Here is a 22,567-nt window from a genome sequence, read left to right on the forward strand (position 1 = left end):
AGGGATGAGACCTCCGATGTATTGTAGGGATGAGACCTCCAATGTATAGCAGGGATGAGACCTTCAATGTATTGTAGGGATGAGACCTTCAATGTATTGCAGGGATGAGACCTCCAATGTATTGTAGGGATGAGACCTCCAATGTATAGCAGGGATGAGACCTCCAATGTATTGCAGGGATGAGACCTCCAATGTATTGTAGGGATGAGACCTCCAATGTATTGTAGGGATGAGACCTCCAATGTATTGCAGGGATGAGACCTCCAATGTATTGTAGGGATGAGACTTCCAATATATTGTAGGGATGAGACCTCCAATGTATTGCAGGGATGAGACCTCCAATGTATTGCAGGGATGAGACCTCCAATATATTGTAGGGATGAGACCTCCGATGTATTGTAGGGTTGAGACCTCCGATGTATTGTAGGGTTGAGACCTCTAATGTATTGTAGGGATGAGACCTCCAATGTATTGTAGGGATGAGACCTCCAATGTATTGTAGGGATGAGACCTCCAATGTATTGCAGGGATGAGACCTCCAATGTATTGTAGGGATGAGACTTCCAATGTATAGCAGAGATTAGACCACCAATGATACCTCCAATGTATTGCAGGGATGAGACCTCCAATGTATTGCAGGGATGAGACCTCCAATGTATTGTAGGGATGAGACCTCCAATGTATTGCAGGGATGAGACCTCCAATATATTGTAGGGATGAGACCTCCAATGTATTGTAGGGATGAGACCTCCAAAGTAGAGAATAATGTTTTTTAAATCTAAACATTTAATGGAATTAAATTATATCTGTAAGATTATCATGTTCATCTAAAATCAATAACGTGTATAAACAGATTATTTTTATATTCCAAACCATACAGTGTTTAATAGAGCCACTTCTGCTGTAGCTACAGTCACCGGTAATATTAATGTAATTAACACCATTAATTACCTGTTTAGTGTCCATAAGAGGAAAATCAATTCCCACTACTAAACAATGAAGGAATGTATCAATATACGGAGACAATCTGTTATTTGTTCAATCAATACAAGTGATCGTTAGTCAGATAATTCCTGTTCTTATGTGTTGTGGGAGTCAGTAAATCGCAGGCACTCCCACAGCTGATAACTATAAATGCCCGTGGTTCTGGTTCTGGTTCTGGTTCATTATATTTAGGGTTCACCCACTCACAGCTGTGTCTATCACATTGTGGTGCTGTTTATTTTGAATGACACACCAAAGCACCAAGTCAATGCAAAAATAACACCAGTCTAATTTTCTTTGCTTTGTGGTACATGGGCAGCCTGTATACATTGGTATAATGTGCTTTAACAGCAAACAAATCTGGTCCCTTCACTCGCCTGACTACCACCCCCCCACGCGGGACAGACCGGAAGGTGGCAATCAGTGGCCTTACCTTAGGAGGCCGATGATGAGGTGGTGCCGGATCCGGGATAGTGCTTCTGGAAGCTGGAAGAGGCTGGTGCTGCCCCTCCGCCCGCTGCTCCTCACTCCTGCTTGCAGAAGGAAGAGCCGGGGGCGTTGCTTCTCCTCCTGGTGCCAAACAGGAAGTGGGTCCTGAGACCCCGATTGGCCGGGAGTCCTAAGACTCCCGGCCAATCGGGTCTCAGGACCCACTTCCTGATTGGCTATGAGGAGAAGCAGGAAGACATTGGCGGATATTAATTCGCTAATGTCACGCAACTGGGTGGGCTCAGGGACTAGTGTCCTGCGCCCCGAGCCCACCCTTATTTGAAGCCAATTAGAGCCTCAGGCTTCAAAAATGAAAAAACCCCATTGAAATTCATGCGTCCAGCTCCCCGCATGTAGATTAGGGGCCGGGCTCATGGGTTAGGGGGGCAGATATATACAGTATCTAAATAGGTGCTTAAAGAGTAATTCCACTTTTGTTGAGAACCCCTCCCCCCTCTGGGTGATGTCTGTACATTGCAGAGATTGTAACAAACTTTGTAGCAGATTCCTCTCTTTTTTTATTCTGAAGAAATAGCTGCACCTGCAAGGCTCTAATGAGGAAAGGGGCAGGGTCTGCATCCCTTTAGACGTGATTTCCCTTTGGGATTATCCCCCCCAAAAAATGTCACATGATTAGCACATGTGTTATGCGGGCAGCAACAGGTTAAAGGATTTTGCTGCCAACAGAAATTTAGAGGCCTCCCTTGCTGCTGAAAATGCCAGTTTTCTGGCTGCCTCTTGCTTCAGCACTTTCTCAGTCACTGATCTGGAACAAGCATGAAGCAAGTGAACTGAAAGTGAAGTCAAAAGGCCGAGAATCGGACACATTGAAGCCTCTGGATGGGAATGACAGCCAGGGAAGAAGGAGATCAGCAATGACGGCCGCCATACTTCTCCCCGATATAGAAGACGGCGAGCTGCCCCCCCCCCCCACCCCCCCGGATACCCCCTCTACACTGTCAGAGGCAGAACACCATCGCTGACAACCTTCATTATTCCTCCATTTCATGGAAAGGAAACGTTCTCCCTTCTGCAGGCCGGGAAAACATGAAGATTTCTCTTCACAGTAACAGAATATTATTTACATCCAATCCTCCCTCCGGGCTCTGTGCTTGTCTGTGAGCTAATCCTACCAGATCAGTGTATAGGACGAACGTTCCGGGCACCGGGCCCCCTGATAGAAGGCAAGTGGGGGCCCTGGGGCTAACCTTAAAGATGGATCTCCTACTTAACTAAAATGATCCTGTGCCACGTGATAGAGAAATAAGAGCGATTAAAAAAAGAATCGCTCGCTGAAAGCTTCTCCACTTCTGCAGCCAGATTGGGATTTACAGTGCCTTGAAAAAGTATTTATACCCCATGAAATTTCCCATATTTTGTTACAAACAAAAACGTAAATGTATTTTATTGGGATTTTATGTGATAGACCAACACAAAGTGTCACATAATTGTGAAGTGGAAGGAAAATGATAAATGATACAAATAAATATGTGAAAAGTGTGGGGGGAGGGGGGCATTTGTATTCAGCCCCCTTTACTCTGATACCCCTAACTAAAATCTAGTGGAACCAATTGCCTTCAGAAGTCACCTAATTAGTAAATAGAGTCCACCTGTGTGTCATGTAATCTCAGTATAAATACAGCTGTTCTGTGAAGCCCTCAGAGGTTTGTTAGAGAACCTTAGTGAACAAACAGCATCATGAAGGCCAAGGAACACAGCAGACAGGTCAGGGATAAAGTTGTGGAGAAGTATAAAGCAGGGTTAGGTTATAAAAAAATCTCCCAAGCTTTGAACATCTCACAGAGCTCTGTTCAATCCATCATCGGAAAATGGAAAGAGTATGGCACAACTGCAAACCTACCAAGACATGGCCGTCCACCTAAACTGACCGGCCGGGCAAGGAGAGCATTCATCAGAGAAGAGCCAAGAGGTCCATGGTAACTCTGGAGGAGCTGCAGAGATCCACAGCTCAGGTGGGAGAATCTGTCCACAGAACAACTATTAGTCGTGTTCTCCACAAATCTGCCCTTTATGGAAGAGTGACAAGAAGAAAGACATTGGTGAAAGAAAGTCATAAGAAGTCCTGTTTGTAGTTTGTGAGAAGCCATGTGGAGGACACAGCAAACATGTGGAAGAAGGTTCTCTGGTCAGAGGAGACCAAAATTCAACTTTATGGCCTAAAAGTAAAACGCTATGTGTGGGGAAAACTAACACTGCACATCACCCTGAACACACCATTCACACCGTGAAACATGGTGGTGGCAGCATCATGTGGTGGGGATGGTTTTCTTCAGCAGGGACAGGGAAGCTGGTCAGAGTTGATGAGAAGATGGATGGAGACAGATACAGGACAATCTTAGAAGAAAACCTGTTAGAGTCTACAAAAGACTTGAGACTGGGGCGGAGGTTCACCTTCCAGCAGGACAACAACCCTAAACATCCAGCCAGAGCTACAATGGAATGGTTTAGATCAAAGCATATTCATGTGTTAGAATGGCCCAGTCACAGTCCAGACCTAAATCACATTGAGAATCTGTGGCAAGACTTGAAAATTGCTGTTCACAGACGCTCTCCATCCAATCTGACAGAGCTTGAGATATTTTACAAAGAAGAATGGGCAGAAATGTCCTCTCTAGATGTGCAAAGCTGGTAGAGACATCCCCAAAAAGACTTGTAGAGAAAGGGGGTTCTACAAAGTATTGACTCCGGGGGGCGCCATACAAATGACCCCCCCCCCCCCCCACACTTTTCACATATTTATTTGTATCATTTATCATTTTCCTTCCACTTCACAATTATGTGACACTTTGTGTTGGTCTATCAAATAAAATCCCAATAAAATACATTTATGGTTTTGGTTGTAACATGACACAATGTGGGAATCTTCCAGGGTACAGAGTAACATAGACTATGATATATGCCTAATTTTTAACCTGGTCCTCTATGGTCCTGGTAACAGTTTACTGTTATGTTACATATTACTCGTTTACACGCTGTTTCTTTACACGCCTGTTCGATGTCGCCCCTGCGTGGGCAAACCATGGACTGTTATGATTCTTGAAACTTCAATAAAAAGATTGAAACAGAAAAAGAAATTGTGTTACTGTAGATAAAAAGTGCACATTTTATTCTCCTTTTATCTTTTTTAGGAAGAGGGCTGTGTTTTTTTGTTTTTTTCTTAAGCTTTTTTTAAAATAAAAGGTCCGCCCTGTCGCCTTGCATGCCACATATCCCAGGAGGCAAAGCCTTTCATTGAGGCAAGGAGGAGGGGGGCCGGCCTGTCATCGGAACAGTCAGCAGCCTATTGACAACGTCTAAAGGGAAACATGACTGCGCGGGACAAAGTGCTGCTGGAAGAGAAGAGGGTCTTAGCTGGACAGTGTTGGATCCGCTGGGTGGGCACTACATTCTACCCTATGTCCACGTTAAAGCCCCACCATCCAAGTGGACATAGAGGTAGAATAATAATATGCCGAGCGCAGCGAGGCCGTGCCCGAAGCGTAGCGAGCCCGCGAGGGGCGTGTTACAAACTCTTTTTTATTAAGATAGTCTTCGCACACAGGTGCCGTGTACAGCTGACTCGGGTGTTCAGCTTCGGCTCTTTTTTCCTACTGTGCAAGCGCTGCGCCTGCGCAGTAGAGGGGGGTCCTTATCCGCCGAGGGGAACTTTCTCGGCAGAACACCGGCTTTGATTAATTAGAGCCGAATTGCTGTGTACAGGGGGGAGGGGGGAGAAGGGCAGAAGGACTGGATGTGCTACACACGTCCTGTGTACAATAGTGCCTTTTTTTGGGGCGTGTGTAGCATGCCCAAAGTCTGGAAAACTATTTAAAAAAAAATCTACCTCCCATTAAATTTTTATTATGTTAGTTTTGCATGTTACAGCTTATTGTTAACAATGTTGTCATTTTATGTTGGAGGTCCAGTCCACCCAACAGTGATATTTTAGTTATAGGTGGAGCCTGGTGCACTGAGTTAACCCCAGGTTGTCCTTTAAAGACCCCACTCCAGGATCAATGTTCAGTGTGTATTTCAGGTGTGTGTGTAGCTGGAGTTCAGCTTCAGACATTAATCTCTGACCCAGGAAAGAGTTAATGGCATGTAATGCGCCTATAATGAAGTGTCAGCGGAGCAGTACATGAAACGGAAAGCTTCTATAGAGAAAGTTTATGATTGAAGTCAGAGCTTTGTCACTTATACATTTCTTCTCCTGAGGCCAGCGCACATAATGTGTCTCCACCATGCCTTCGCGTCACGTTTCCTCCAGCTATATGCTGTCCTTGATTCCTGTGAAATGCGCTCTCCTCTTGTGTGGCGTCTAATCAGAAGCTGGCGCGTTCTCTCCCCGCTGAACTCCTTCCCGCCGATCCAATGCCGAGTGAATCATTCATTCCAAATCACTTTCAAAGTGCAGAAGTAATAAGTCAGTGAAGGGTCTCCTTTATCCAGGTCATGATGTACTGTATCTAGTGGTAGTTAGTTCCATCCTTTATGCAAGTGATGGTGTATCTAGTAATAGTTAATCCCATCCTTTATCCAAGTCATGGTGTATCTAGTAATAGTTAATCACATCCTTTATCTAAGTCATGGTGTATCTAGTAGTAGTTAGTCCCATCCTTTATCCAAGTCATGGTGTATCTAGTAGTAGTTAGTCCCACTCCCATCCTTTATCCAAGTCATGGTGTATCTAGTGGTAGTTAGTCCCATCCTTTATCCAAGTCATGGTGTATCTAGTAATAGTTAGTCCCATCCTTTATCTAAGTCATGGTGTATCTAGTAAAAGTCCCATCCTTTATCTAAGTCATGGTGTATCTAGTAGTAGTTAGCCCCATCCTTTATCTAAGTCATGGTGTATCTAGTAGTAGTTAGTCCCATCTTTTATCCAAGTCATGGTGTATCTAGTAATAGTTAGTCCCATCTTTTATCTAAGTCATGGTGTATCTAGTAATAGTTAGTCCCATCCTTTATCTAAGTCATGGTGTATCTAGTAGTAGTTAGTCCCATCCTTTATCCAAGTCATGGTGTATCTAGTAGTAGTTAGTCCCATCTTTTATCTAAGTCATGGTGCATCTAGTGGTAGTTAGTCCCATCCTTTATCCAAGTCATGGTGTATCTAGTAGTAGTTAGTCCCATCTTTTATCTAAGTCATGGTGCATCTAGTGGTAGTTAGTCCCATCCTTTATCCAAGTCATGGTGTATCTAGTAGTAGTTAATCCCATCCTTTATCCAAGTCATGGTGTATCTAGTAGTAGTTAATCCCATCCTTTATCAAAGTCATGGTGTATCTAGTAGCAGTTAGTCCCATTCAACTGTACTTGTCCTAGTATGGTGGAGACATTTTGTAGCTTCTCCAAGACTTCTTCAGTTGTAATGAGAATTAGGAAAATACCCTCAAATTCATAGCTGTGCAGGGAGCACTGACACCTTACTCCAATCACCATGGGATGTGTCAAGGCAGATGTTGATTGTCCTAGAACAGGATGTGAGGTGTGAATGTTATAGATGCACCCTGTTCCAGTTATATAATCCCATCCTGCAAAAATAATATTAACCCCTTGCTGCTGCCCCCTGTCCCATTAATCTTAATGCCGGGAGGCAGAGGCGGGCTTTCTGATCATGTGATCTCATCTGATCAAGTATGCATCGGGAGCTGACTGTATCGAAGTGCGCCGTTCCCCATAGACACAAGTATGCATCGGGAGCTGCCTGTGCTGAGTGTGCTCAGTGCACCGTTTTCCATGGACACATGTATAGCGGCTCGACTTCTCAATCCTTTTCCCTGTCACAAGTAAATAAATATAATCTGATTTGTAATTATGGTAAATTACATTGTTGCTATATAACTAATTTATTGCATTCAGCCCTATGGTGCTTTTATCCATGTAGTTTCATAGAAACTGAGGAAACGGAAAATACCCATGAAACGCGCCACATAATGACTGTTGGGATTCCCCCTTCCAGTTCTATGCAGAATTTTGGAAATCACCTGGCATGAATACAATGATACAACATAGATATAATGTAAATATGTTATAGCAGGGTGAGAAGGTCAACAATATACTGTGAAACAATACTCTTTATTGAGTATAGTATGCAATTGTATGCAAGCTCCAAGAGCTTGCATACTATTGATGTTAGGCTAACTGGTCTGTAATTCCCAGGGATGTATCTTGGCCCTTTTTTAAATATTGGTGCTACATTGGCTTTTCTCCAATCAGCTGGTACCATTCCAGTCAGTAGACTGTTCGTAAAAATTAGGAACAATGGTCTGGCAATTACTTGACTGAGTTCCTTAAGCCATCTGTTCCCGGTGACTTATTTATGTTAAGTTTTTCAAGTCTATTTCTAATTCTATCCTCTGTGAAAGTGATCCAGCAGCTAATTAGCCACTCAGACCACTTTCGCGAGAAAGAGAATCGCCAGCTGATTTTTTCACCCATAACCCTGGTAAACCACTTGCAAGCTGCAACTTATATACAGTATCTCACAAAAGTGAGTACACACCCATTAATGTCTAAACCGCTAGCAACAAAAGTCAGTACACCCCTAAAATGTCCAAATTGGGCCCAAAGTGTCAATATTTTGTGTGGCCACCATTATTTTCCAGCTCTGTCTTAACCCTCTTGGGCATGGAGGTCACCAGAGCTTCACAGGTTACCACTGGAGTCCTCTTCCCCTCCTCTATGATGACATCACAGAGCTGGTGGATATTAGAGACCTTGCGCTCCTCCACTTTGCGTTTGAGGATGTCCCACAGATGATCAATAGGGTTTAGGTCTGGAGACATGCTTGGCCAGTCCATCACCTTTACCCTCAGCTTCTTTAGCAAGGCAGTGGTCGTATGGTCTTGGCCACCGAGCTGCAGCTCAGTTTCAGGGTCTTGGAAATCTTCTTATAGCCTAGGCCATCTTTATGTAGAGCAACAATTCTTTTTTTTCAGATCCTCAGAGAGTTCTTTGCCATGAGGTGCCATGTTGAACTTCCTGTGACCAGTATGAGAGAGTGAGAGCGATAACACCAAATTTAACACACCTGCTCCCCATTCACACCTGAGACCTTGTTACACTGACGAGTCCCATGACACCGGGGAGGGAAAATGGCTAATTGGGCCCAATCTGGACATTTTCACTTAGGGGTGTACTCACTTTTGTGAGATACTGTATATGTATTGCGGTCGGCAAGTGGGTAGTCGGCGCTTCTAATTTGCAGACAGTCTCTTGTAAGGAGCCAGAATGGACAGGTCCCATATTTCTGTGACAGGTCCTTTCTTTTTTCCATGTAACTATCGGGTTGAATATTTTATTTTTCTCACTAGCTATTAGCAGTCACCATGCATAAAAAAATAATTGAATGTATATTTTATGGGTTAATGTGTGTTTCCAGGCTGTGTATATGGGGTGTGACCTATATAAGAGAGCGCTGAGAATAGGATTTGTGTCTTTTCTGGAATATGAAATAATGATAACATAGTAGTGCAAAGAGGTCAATTAACCCCTTTGGGCTCATTCAAATATTCGACTATACCGCAATCCTTCCGAAAAGATGTCACCTCCTCAAAGCCAGTATTAATCCTCAAAATGCTGACCCACCGCATCACAACTGTGAGCATTGCATGCAGTTTGCAGGGTGATTGCGGCACGGCTCCATTCATTTGCTGTCAAATGGTCTTAAAGTATATGGAATCAGCTGGCAAGCTGTGTGGGGGGGGGGGGGGGGTGTCCGCACAAGTCTGATCATTGGAGGACAGGCATTCTGTGCAGGGGGGGTGTGTCAGCACAAGTCTGATCATTGGAGGACAGGCTGCACGGGGCTGCACGGGGGGGTCAGCACAAGTATAATCATTGGAGGACAGGCAGGCTGCACGGGGGGTCAGCACAAGTCTGATCATTGGAGGACAGGCAGGCTGCACGGGGGGGTCAGCACAAGTATAATCATTGGAGGACAGATAGGTCGTGCAGGGGGGGTGTCAGCACAAGTCTGATCTTTGGAGGACAGGCACGCTATGCAGGGGAGGGCGTGTCAGCACAAGTCTGATCATTGGAGGACAGGCATGCTGTGCATAGGGGTTTTGTCAGCACAAGTCTGATCATTGGAGGACAGGCAGGCTGCACGGAGGGGGAAGGGGTCAGCACAAGTATAATCATTGGAGGACAGACAGGTCATGCAGGGGGGGTGTCAGCACAAATCTGGTCATTGGACAGGCAGGCTGTGCATTGGGGTTTTGTCAGCACAAGTCTGATCAGTGGAGGACAGGCAGGCTGTGCAGGGGGAAGCGGTGACAGCACAAGTCTGATCATTGGAGGACAGGCAGGCTGCATGGGGGGATGGGTCAGCACAAGTATAATCATTGGAGGACAGACAGGCCGTGCAGGGGGGGGGGTGTTAGCACAAGTCTGGTCATTGGAGGACAGACAGGCTGTGCAGGAGGGTGCAACAGCACCAGTCTGATTATTGGAGGACAGGCAGGCTGCACGTAGGGGGGAGGGGTCAGTACAAGTATAATCATTGGAGGACAGACAGGCCATGTAGGGTGGGTGTCAGCACAAATCTGGTCATTGGAGGACAGACAGGCTGTGCAGGGGGGGGGGCTTGTCAGCACAAATCTGGTCATTGGAGGACAGACAGGCTGTGCAGGAGGGTGCAACAGCACCAGTCTGATTATTGGAGGACAGGCAGGTTGTGCAGGGGGAGGCGGTGTCAGCACAAGTCTGGTCATTGGAGGACAGACAGGCTGTGCAGGAGGGTGTGACAGCACAAGTCTGACAATTGGAGGACAGACAGGCTGTGCAGGAGGGTGTGACAGCACAAGTCTGACCATTGGAGGACAGACAGGCTGTTCTCCCAGCACAGCCAGAAAACTGACCGTTCTGGGAAGTATGCAATTCCATGCTTAGTGTGGCAGGATCACCGGGGATTCCACACAAAAGAAAAACAATACAAAGAGAAACAGATACTTTTTAGCACAAGCACATGGTACAGAAAACACATATCAGGAAGAGGAAATGTTGGAGAAAGAAACACTTGAATTCCACTTCAAGGAGGTGATACGATTGAAATGTCGGTTTGGGTAATAAAATTCCCCCACCAAAAAATATCTAGAGCTGCATTCCATCCCCTAAAAATTCGGCATCCCATAGTTTCACTATTTAAGTGTCAATGTTCCTGCTGATTGCAGCACATTGAAATGTCCTTTTATCTGTTATGACAATGATTGCTATTGTCCCCTGAATGACAGCCCAGACACTGATTTCATAAAGCTGGCAATTTGCTGAACACCTAAAATCATTTATGTATTACTTCTCACATCGTACATTCAGCTAACAATTTCTATTTGCCACAAGCAAAAATGATTCTTCCTGAGAGAATGTCAGGCGGGCCTCGGATATCTTTCACTAGACAAGACAGCCCGGCGTAATGAGATGTAAATGGCAGGTAATTACCACCACTTAGGGCCTCCAGATTCTCAAACTGACAACAGAAAGGAATCATTTGAAGTCTCTGGAACAATGGATCTAAAGCCAAGTCACCGAGAATCTGAAATGTGAATGTTCCGAGCAGAAAGAGAAAACGACAGAATATCTCCATAGCAAGACGCACATTCGATTTATCCGAATACCTCCAGATTGTCCCCAGAGGAGGACGCCGTTCTCACTTCTCCTTGTCATTGTCATTTACAAGTGTTGGGATTGAACATTTAGATTCTGTTCATGCGGGTTCATGTCTTCAGTCCATGACAGGTCCTCATCATGAAGAAATACTTCATATTCTCATTGCACACGTTCCTGGTATAAGCGCTCAAGATTTGGGTGCTGCAGCAACAACCAGCTGGATACGGGTTCAAGTCACAACGTAGATCCCAAGGATCGGCACAAAGTGGCGTCAAAACGGGTAGTTTATTGCATGATCACAACACAAGAAAGGTGCAACGTTTCGGAGTCACGCAGGACCCCTTCATCAGTCACATGCCTGACGAAGGGGTCCTGCGTGACTCCGAAACGTTGCACCTTTCTTGTGTTGTGATCAGGCAATAAACTACACGTTTTGACGCCAGTTTGTGCCGATCCTTAGTGTGCTGGCAAATATCTACGTTGCCTCACCATGAAGAGACGCTTGTAATCCAACAGTTTGTGGATCTTCTTCATTGCTTTCATTTGTTTCCAAATGTCCATTGTTGGTGATCACTAGAAAACATGGGCCCCGCAGTGTTGTGGGCCCTCTCCTTCATCATTGGTAGACATCTTTCAACAAATAGACAGATGGACAGCTCACCTAAATGAGTCTACATGGTACTCTACTCTACTCAGAGTTTCTCAACTTTTTACATTGCCACACCGTTTGAGAGTGTGCAAAATCCTGCCCCCCCCAGTCTAAAATGTAAAAAATGTAAATGTTACATATCAATGGAGACCTGAGCCTTGGATGATGCACTCAACTGCCTTGATTTAATTAACTTCACACCAGAAGCCCCCCTTCACATCAGAGGTTCCACCATCACATCAGAAGTCCCCCTGTCACATCAGAGTCCTCCCATCACATCAGAAGTCCCCCCTGTCACATCAGAGGTTCCACCAACATATCAGAGGTCCACTCATCACATCAGAGGTCCCCCTTCACATTAGATTTACTCCCATTACATCAGAGGTCCTCCAATCACACCAAAGGTTCCTCTTTACATCAGGGGTCCCCCTTCATATTAGAGTTCCCTCCCATCACATTAGAGGTCCCCATCACATCAGAGGTCCCCCCTTCACATCAGAGGTCCCCCATCACATCAAAGCCCCCCTTTCATAACAGAGACCTCCCTTCACATCAGAGGCCCCCCATTATGTCAAAGGTTCCCCATCACATCAGAGCCCCCTTTTCATATCAAAGACCTCCCTTCACATCAGAGGTCCCCCATCCTATCAGAGGTCTCCATCACATCAGAGTCCCACCTTCACATCAGAGGTCTCCCATCATATCAGAGGTTCCCCCATCACATCAGAGCCCCCCTTCACATCAGAGGTCCCCCCTTCACATCAGAGGTCCCCTGTTATGTCAGAGATCTCCACATCACATCAGAGGTCCCCCATTATGTCAGAGGTCCCCTCATCACATCAGAGTCCTCTTCACATCAGAGGTCCCCCATCCGATCAGAGGTCCCCCATCACATCAGAGGTCCCCCATCACATCAGAGGTCCCCCTTCACATCAGAGGTCCCCCCTTCACATCAGAGGTCCCCCATCACATCAGAGGTCCCTCATCACCTCAGAGGTCCCCCTTCACATCAGAGGTCCCTTCATCACATCAGAGTCCCCTTCACATCAGAGGTCCCCCATCACATCAGAGGTCCCCTTCACATCAGAGGTCCCCCCTTCACATCACAGGTCCCCCATCACATCAGAGGTCCCCCTTTAAATCAGAGGTCCCCCGTTATGTCAGAGATCTCCACATCACATCAGAGCTCCCCCATTATGTCAGAGGTTCCCTCATTACATCAGAGTCCCCTTCACATCAGAGGTCCCCCATCAAATCAGAGGTCTCCTCATCACATCAGAATCCCCCTTTACATCAGCGTCCCCTTCACATCAGAGGTTCCCCATCTGATCAGCCGTCTCCTCATCCCTTCTGAGCTCCCCTTATCACATCAGAGCCCCCCTCTTCACATCAGAGGTCCCCCATTACATCAGAGATCCCCTTCACATCAGAGACCTCCCTTCACATCAGAGGATCCCCCATAATATCAGAGCCCCCTTAACATTAGAGGTCCCCTATTATGTCAGCGTCCCCCTCATCACATCACAGCCCCAATTGCACATCAGAGGACCTCATCATGTCAGGGGTTCCCCCTTTACATCAGAGGTCCCCTCATCACAGAGTCCCTCATTCACATCAGAGGTCTACTATTACTGAACATCAGAGGTCCCCTCATCACATCAGAGTCCCTTATCATGTCAGAGTTCCTCCATAACAGAGCCCTCAAATCACACAGTCCCCCCATCACAGAGCCCCCAAATTACACAACCCCCCCCCCCATCACAGAGCCTTTAGTGTTTATGGTGCTGATAGGTGGCCCACCTGCACCACGGCAACTCATTGAGCTGATGCAGGGCAAACTGGGTCCCATGCTCGTGGCACCCCAGGGGAACCCAGACTGCACCCCAGGGTGATTGAGAAACACTGCCCTGTACCATACTTGCAGTCTGATTGTGATAAATGAATAACCTATATCTGAAAAACCATTATACCTGCTCTTGAACAGTTTTTGGTAGTTAGATAAAACATTATTTATGGAAGTCTGTACCTCAGATGAACAAGAAGCAGGAAAATTAATCTCTACAAAAAAAGGACATAGAAGCCGTCTGTCCCTACTCTGGAGGGTCCTAAAGTAGATGTTACTGCTGAAGGTCTGCCAGCAATTACGGCGCGGTCCCCTGAGCCTTCCTTTATTCGGTAATGTACGGTCATAGCGACTGACAGCTCATGAAGGGGTTATGTAGGAGCCTTTGGGCTGAACTACCCCTGGGGAGGAATGATGGCCTCTTCTGGTGGCCTAAGTCATTACTATCAGAGGAGCCAAGGATGACTGTCCTGCTGTCAAGGATTCGGCTCGTTCTCTAGGGGCCCTCCAGTATATTTGGCCCCTCCACTCCCCACGCTCTGTCCCTGCATTGGCCTGCATCCTCCGCTGCTCCCATTCTGTCGCTGCTCTCCTACAATGATATATCAGTGTCACATCCTGACCTCGTACGCCTGGTGACTGAGGCTGCAAATATGTGACATCGGCTCCTGGAGGCTCACAAGCTGTTTGTCATTTTCTTTTCTTTTTTCAGCTTTGTGCAGATTTGTGAGGGAATCGGCCTCTGTACATGCAAGGGGAAGCCGGGAAAAGTCCTCACCAGAAGTCTATGTGACCAGGGGGGCATTTATGGTTATGGATCAATGAGGGTTAAAGCCCAACTCCAGCAATTAGAAAAAAAAACAAATAGTGCATTGGGACCCTCCACACTGCGAGGACTGAATGCCTGTTATGTCTAGGGGTGCCAGAATAAGGAGTGATTTGGTGTTATCGCTCTCACTCTCTCATACTGGTCACTGGAAGTACAACATGGCACCTCATGGCAAAGAGCTCTCTGAGGATCTGAAAAAAAGAATAGTTGCTCTCCATAAAGATGGCCTAGGCTATAAGAAGATTGCCAAGACCCTGAAACTGAGCTACAGCACGGTGGCCAAGACCATACGACCACTGCCTTGCTAAAGAATCTGAGGGTAAAGGTGATGGACTGGTCAAGCATGTCTCCAGACCTAAACCCTATTGATCATCTGTGGGGCATCCTCAAACGGAAGGTGGAGGAGCACAAGGTCTCTAACATCCACCAGCTCCGTGATGTCGTCATGGAGGAGGGGAAGAGGACTCCAGTGACAACCTGTGAAGCTCTGGTGACCTCCATGTCCAAGAGGGTTTAAGGCAGTGCTGGAAAATAATGGTGGCCACACAAAATTGTTGCTCTACATAAAGATGGCCTAGGCTATAAGAAGATTGCCAAGACCCTGAAACTGAGCTGCAGCACGGTGGCCAAGACCATACAGCGGTATAACAGGACAGGTTCCACTCAGAACAGGCCTCGCCATGGTCCACCAAAGAAGTTGAGGTCACGTGCTCAGCGTCATATCCAGAGGTTGTCTTTGGGAAATAGACGTATGAGTGCTGCCAGCATTGCTGCAGAGGTTGTAGGGGTGGGGGGGGGTCAGCCTGTCAGTGTTCAGACCATACGCTGCACACTGCATCAAATTGGTCTTGCATGGCTGTGATACTTATTTTATTCTGAGCTTCAGCAGCAGGGCTACTGTTAGAAATTATGTGGCCCCGTACAGCCTTCCTGATGGGGGTCCCCCAACCCTGCCTACACACCCTCCCCCCCAGGGTGCAGTGGAACAGCAGCACTGACTTTATTCGCCTAAACCCCCGCCTAGGTCCTCTTCTGTTCCCCTGTTCTAGGCCCCTCTGTTGACCTGATGGGGCATAGGGAAATGTCATTTAAGCCCTGGTAAGCAAATAGGAGTGGGGGTGTGGTGTAGTAAAATCGATTTATTCATTTAGGCAGAAATGAACAATAAAGCTATCCTGGGCCCCCCTGTTTAGCTGCTGGGGCCTGGGCCCAGTACAACAGGACTGGTTGTACTGCCTGTTCAGCAGGGTCCCACGAGCGGTGCAACTGGTCCCCCACAAACCTCCTCTCTAAGATGCTCCCGGCCATGATTGCACACTAGACATGTGCAATTCGTTTCGTTCCGAATTACTTTTTTAAACTAATTTCGACAATTTTGTTAATTTGGAAACATTCGCATTAACGAAAACCCGTTTAGCGAACTTTTCAGAATATTCGTAAATTTAAATATTCAAAAATTCGTAAGTTTGAAAATCCGTAAATTCGAAAATCCGCAAACCCAAAAATGCGCAAATCTGAAATAACAACTAACTAATAAATTATAGGTATTTGAAACAGGAAGGTTGGGACTTTGAGTGAGGTGGGCAAATGAGGCCAAAGGGTCAGTCACCATTGCAAAAAACCTTTTTATTGGTACATAGTGACATGATAATAGTCTCAGTGGGTTGAGGTCAAGTCATATACAAATACATCCTGATTAATAACTAGTAAACTTGATGGCACGCCCCTAAATGATCTATAATCATCCATAAAATGCACAAAGTCACAGAGTAAATAAGTAAAATAGTAAAATTATAGGTATTGGAATTTCCTTTCAAATATGGATGTAAGTGAATGTAATGAATACGAATGTATCCAAAGTTATGAATGTCCTGAAATAACGAAAGCCGCATCTAAACGAATGGAACGTAATGAATTAATAATAATAATAATCATAATAATAATAAAAACTTTTTATTATTATTATTTATTATTGATTCATTGCTTTCCATTTGTTTAGATGCGGCTTTCATTATTTCGGATAATTCGTTACTTTGGATAAATTCATATTCGTTACGTTCACAAACAGCCGAATTTGAAAGGAAATTCCAATACCTATAATTTAATAGTTATTATTAGTTATTCTTTAGAATTTTCTTTCTCTCGAAATTTTCGGATTTTCTTTGTTATTTACGAATTTTCTCATTTTCAAATTCACGAATTGCGATCATAGCGAATGACCCAAAAAACAAACAAACAAACAAAAAAAAACGAAAGAAACGAAAACGAACACGTTTCGGCAGTGCACATGTCTATTGCACGCTCCCCTTTACCACACACAATAGAGGGTTGAACCAGTTTGGAAGAAAGAAAAAAGTGGCACCTCCCTGTGAGCATTTCTTCATACAACAAATATAGTAGAATGGGACTTTTGAGGCACAGCCTTTTACATAAAACCGATCGTCAGATCTAAATCTAACATGGTAACCTGTAAAGGCTTTTTAAGCATTGCCTATGGATAGTAAAATTTATGTCCTCTGTCGCTCTTGCACAGGTGTGCACAATTTTAAAGCGTGACATGTTTGGTATCTGTTTACTCAGCATAAAATCATCTTTTATATTTTTTACAAAAAAATGTGTTATGTATTGTTTTTTTTTTCCAGTGAAAATCAAAAATGTGTATTTTATCGAGGAATAAAAAAAATTGCATTTGGAAAACCGCTGCGCAAAATACCGTGTGACCTAAAAAATCGCAAAACCCAGCAATTTATTCTCTAGGGCCTCTGCTTTCAAAAACATATAAAATGTTTGGGGATTCTAAGCAACTTTCTAGCAAAAAATACTGATAGTTACATGTACACAAAAATACATAGAGATGAGACAAATCCTCCTACATAAGTTGTACCTGTTTTATCTGCAGCCCTCTCTTCTCTACAGCCATTCAAAGTCCAGAATTTATACAGCTTGCCTGAGCTTTCAGAAAGCAGGGGCTGGGGAGCTGAAGTTACACTTTGCAGAAGTCATTGAGCAGAGATAAGAGAGCTGATTGGAGGGGAGGGACACACTTTGTCCCTGCACACAGGAACAAAGCTGAGGCTGTCAATCACAGGCTGTGTGCTGGAGCTCCCTCCCCTGTCACCTTTTTATATCTTGGTGTCAGAAAGACCTGTCAGAAGTGACTCATGCAGATAGAAGAGGAAGGAGGCAGCAGACAGAAATGACACTTAGTGCTCTAGACTGAGACAAGTACACACTATAGAGGGATGTGCTTTGTTCAGATTTCATGTCTGAGGGAGAAGTCTGAACATAGGCCCTTCAACTGACCTACCTTGGTTTTCTATATACCAGTTTATTTATTTATTACAGATATACATATATATATAGCACCAACAGATTACTTAAACTTGTATTGTAGTCGGGCCGGGGACAATGCCGTATGTTTATGATGATAATGTTCAACTCCTCTTCATCTTTAACTAATTTCACATTTTCTTCAGGTGTCACATGATTTTGCAATCAACTTTAACCCAGATGACGATGAATGTGAAGGTAAGTGGGTGCAACTTACAATGCAACATTTTATTCCCCCCAACTTGGCGTGTCCATAAAGTGACATTCCTGGTTCTGTGGGGATCACTTGGTTCTCTGCCAAATGCAGGGGGTATGTTAAGGAGAAAGGTGATATTGATGAGCGACGGACCATACGATCTATAAGGATCTAACAATCCATAAGTGAGGACCTTACGATCTATGAGGACCTTACGATCCAAAAGTGATGACCTTGCGATCTAAAGGGCCTTACGATCTATAAGTGAGGACCTTATGATCTATAAGGACCCTATGATCTCCTTGTGAGGGACCTTACGATCTATAAGGACCTTACAATTCATAAGTGATGACTTAACGATCTATGAGGACCTTATGATCTGAAGGTGGGGACCTTTATGATCTATAAGGACATTATGATCTATAAGCAAGGACCTTACGATCTATCGGGACCTTACGATCCATAAGTGAGGACCTCACCATCTGTAAGGATCTTACGTTTCATAAGTGAGGAACTTACGATCCATAAGGACCTTATGATCTCCATGCGAGGACCTAATGATCTATAAGGACCTTATGATCCATGAGTGAGGACCTTACGATCTATAAGGCACTTATGATCTTTATGGACCTTACAATCCAAAAGCGAGAACATTACAATCTATAAGGACCTTGTGGTCTCTAAGTAAGGACCTTACCATCTATAAGGACCTTATGATCCATAAGTGAGGACCGTAGATCTATAAGGACCTTTAGATCCATAAGTGAGGACCTTACGATCTAGAAGGATCTTACGATCCATAAGTGAGGACCCAATGATCTATAAGGACATTATGTTCTCTATGTGAGAACCTAATGATCTATAAGGACCTTATGATCTCTAAGTGAGGACCTTATGATCTGTATGGACTTTACAATCCATAAGTGAGGATTTTACGATCCAAAAGCGAGGACATTGCGATCTATAAGGACCTCATGATCTCTAAGTGAGAACCTTACGATATATATAAGGACCCTATGATCTCTAATTTAGGACCTTACAATGTATAAGTGAGGACCTTAGAATCTATAAGGACCTTACAATCTTAAATACTCTATTCCATATGTTTTCCTTTGGGGGCTTTATAAAGATCTTGAAATAGCTTGGAATAATGGTATCTTTATTGGTTTTAACAAGTGCGAGAGATTTGCTCTTTGGACTTTTGCGCTTTCCTGGCTTGGTTCCCTTTTTGATTATTCCAGTCCTCTTTAACCTTTTGATATGTTTGGATACTGAAGATATCTTTTTTCATGTATATGCAAGCATAGATCTTGAGGAAGCAATTCATGTGAAACGCGTCGACCAGTGTTAGTTTTCGATTTAGTTTTAGTCATAGTCTTTTTACTAATATGTAATTTTAGTTTTGGTCGTATTTTAGTTAACTAAAATCTCCAGTACATTTTAGTGGACTAAAATCTCCAGTAGGACCTGGAATCCTTTAACAGATGCACACTATATATAAGAAACTCATGTACCATGCTTATGTGAAGCATTGTATCGTTTTTTCTTCTTTTCACAACAAGTATGAATGCTGTACAATGGGGCTGTTCCTCCTAATGAATGGATGAAAAGGAATTGCATATTTATTCATAGTGCTTATAAATATTTACAGCCAGTGTGGGATATCCCTGGGCTCGCTTTGAATAAACCCTTTGATACCAATATGATATAGTGATTCCAAGGGTACTCAGATCTTGACTGAGCGATATGGAGGTTTATTTTGAATTAAACATTTTAGATTGTTATGTTTTTGTGTTTTATTTTATTTTCGTTCAGTTCTCTTCACTGAAACATGCAGCTGATGAAAACTATGCCGAAAATATTTTCACTGGCGTCGATCCCACACACTGATACAACTCTGCAATTGTCTATATTTGTAGAAAATATAGAACGCATGATGTAATTGGATTTATATTTGTAGTTTTTAACAAGTGGCATTTTAACTGTGTTTTTGTTTTTCATTATTTTTGATTTAAGTCTGTTTATTAGACATGTGCAATTCGTTTCGTTCCAAATTAGTCTTTTTAACAAATTTAGATTCATTAATTAATTCGGAAATATCCGAATTAACAAAAACCTGTTTAACGAATTTGTCCAAATATTCGTAAATTGGGAAAATTCGAAATCGAAAACCTGAAAATTTGAAAATCTGAAATAATAGCTAATAATAACTTAACTATTACTAACTGTTAAATTATAGATATTGGAATTTCCTTTCAAATTTGGCTGTTAATGAACGTAACGAATGCAAATTTATCCGAAGTTATGAATTATTCGAAATAACGAATGCCGTATCTAATCGAATGCAGCGTAACAAATTAATAATAATAAATAACTTTAATAAAAATAATAAAAACGTTTTATTATTATTGAAAAAGAAAGGGGTTTTGGGACTTTATATGAAGCAAGAACCTAAGGGGTACTTGCCTCCATCTCTATCATTATTTTGTAAGAAGGAAGAGAGCGATAAGTGGGACTTTATAATATTAATATTATTATTATTTATTATTATTTTGTTCCGTTCCATTTGTTTAGATGTCACATTCGTTATTTTGGATAATTTGTAACTTCGGATAAATTTGTATTCATTACGTTCACTAACAGCCAAATTTGAAAGGAAATTCCAATTCCTATAATTTCGGATTTTCGTTCTTTCGAATTTTCGGATTTTCTTTCTTATTTTCGGATTTTTTAATTAATGAATTGCGATCATAACGAATGACCCGAAAAAAAAAAAGAAAAATTAATGTAACGAAAACTAACTAATTTTTCGGCAGTGCACATGTCTACTGTTTCATTGTTGACACATCTGAAAGTCCCTTTTTATAGGGTTTCCGTTTCCCCCTCAGTATCACCCACGGGATGGTTGGATCCCCATTATTATTTTTTTGTAATGTATAGGAGGGATGGCGCTTCAAAGTTATTATCTCATCTCACACGCAAGACAGTTTTTAAATATTAATTTAGAATACTTCCTGTGCTTTGGAGTTCTGTTTCACTAAAATTCTTGTACTACTCCCGTCTTTTTATTGTGTGATTTGGACAAAGTTAGCAGAATTAAAGTCTTGCTCCCTTTGTCTGCAGGGATTCAGGGCATAGTAGAATCCTACCAGAACTGCCTCCCTAAAATCCAGCTGTATGGACCCACCAATGTGGCACCCATCATATCCCGGGTAGCACGGTTGGCGGCCGAGGAGGAAAGGACCAAAGAGGCTTCGGTGGGTACAACAGTGCCATGTGGTTACATTAAACCTCAAATTCTGCATTTGGCGCTATAAATAAATGGAAGTGACTTATATAATATCCAGCTATAATATATGCAGCAATATATAAATATATTTTAAAATTGTTGGAAGGCATGTCATGTGGGAAACCTTGCCCAGATAGGTGTCACATACCTTGGTTGGAGACCGAGCTGACAAGAGGGTTTCCCTTGCAGCTCTGGTCCGTGTTCCCTGAAGAAGCACGGGTGCCTGTAGCTAGGTAGCAGGTGACTGCCAGGAGGAAGATGTTGTCAGGGTGACCCAGGGTCATATATGGTGAGAATGAAACATAGCAGGCTGAGGCCAGTACCAGGAAAGCAGGCAGAGCAAGGTCCAGTAACAGACTGAGGTCAGTACCAAGGAAGCAGGCAGAGTGAGGTCCAGTGGCAGTCCGAGGTCAGTACCAGGGAAGCAGGCTGAGCGAGGTCCAGTAGCAGGCTGAGGCCAGTACCAGGGAAGCAAGCAGAGCAAGGTCCAGTAGCAGACCATAGTCAGGTTCAGTAGCAGGCTGAGGTCAGTACCAGGGAAGCAGGCAGAGTAAGGTCCAGTAGCAGGCTGAGGTCAGTGCCAGGAAAACAGGCAGAGTAAGGTCCAGTTTCAGTTGGAGGTTAGTATCAGGAAAGCAGGCAGAGCGAGGTCCAGTAGCAGGCTGAGGTCAGAACCATGAAAGCAGACAGAGCAAGGTTCAGTAGCAGTCTGAAGTCAGTAGCAGGGAAGCAGGGAAAGTGAGGTCCGGTAACAGGCTGAGGTCAGAACCATGTAAGCAGGAAGAGCAAGGTTCAGTAGCAGTCCGAGGACAGTAGCAGGGAAGCAGGGAAAGTGAGGTCCAGTAGCAGGCTGAGGTCAGTACCAGGGAAGCAGGCAGAGTCAGGTCCAGTAGCAGGCTGAGGCCAGTACCAGGGAAGCAGGCAGAGTCAGGTCCAGTAGCAGGCTGAGGCCAGTACCAGGGAAGCAGGCAGAGTCAGGTCCAGTAGCAGGCTGAGGTCAGTACTAGGGAAACAGGCAGAGAAAGGTCCAGTAGCAGGCTGAGGTCAGTGCCAGGAAAACAGGCAGAGTCAGGTCCAGTTGCAGTCGGAGGTTAGTATCATGAAAGCAAAAGCAGGGAGAGTGAGGTCCGGTAGCTGGCTGAGGTCAGAACCATGGAAGCAGAAAGAGCAAGGTTCAGTAGCAGTCTGAGGTCAGTAGCAGGGACGAAGGGAAAGTGAGGTCCGGTAGCAGGCTGAGGTCAGTACCAGGGAAGCATACAGAATCAGGTTCAGTAGGCTAAGGTCAGTATCAGGGAAACAGGCAAAGAGTAGTCAGAGGCATGCCGAGGTTGGTATACAAAACCCACAGAA

At 44.2% G+C, this 22,567-nt stretch overlaps 1 protein-coding gene across 1 annotated transcript in view; it reads left to right on the plus strand.

The window, feature by feature from the left end:
* The window catches only part of CPNE7 (copine 7), a 142,497-nt gene that overhangs the window by 115,510 nt on the left and 4,420 nt on the right, over positions 1–22,567 (plus strand). Inside the window, exons 11-12 of the mRNA XM_073603910.1 lie at positions 17,879–17,930; positions 21,052–21,185. Of these exons, the coding sequence (XP_073460011.1) occupies positions 17,879–17,930; positions 21,052–21,185 (186 nt within the window). The remainder of the gene's footprint in view (positions 1–17,878; positions 17,931–21,051; positions 21,186–22,567) is intronic.

This window comes from Aquarana catesbeiana, linkage group LG11, assembly GCF_042186555.1.
Source record: "Aquarana catesbeiana isolate 2022-GZ linkage group LG11, ASM4218655v1, whole genome shotgun sequence".
Lineage (NCBI taxonomy): Eukaryota > Metazoa > Chordata > Amphibia > Anura > Ranidae > Aquarana > Aquarana catesbeiana.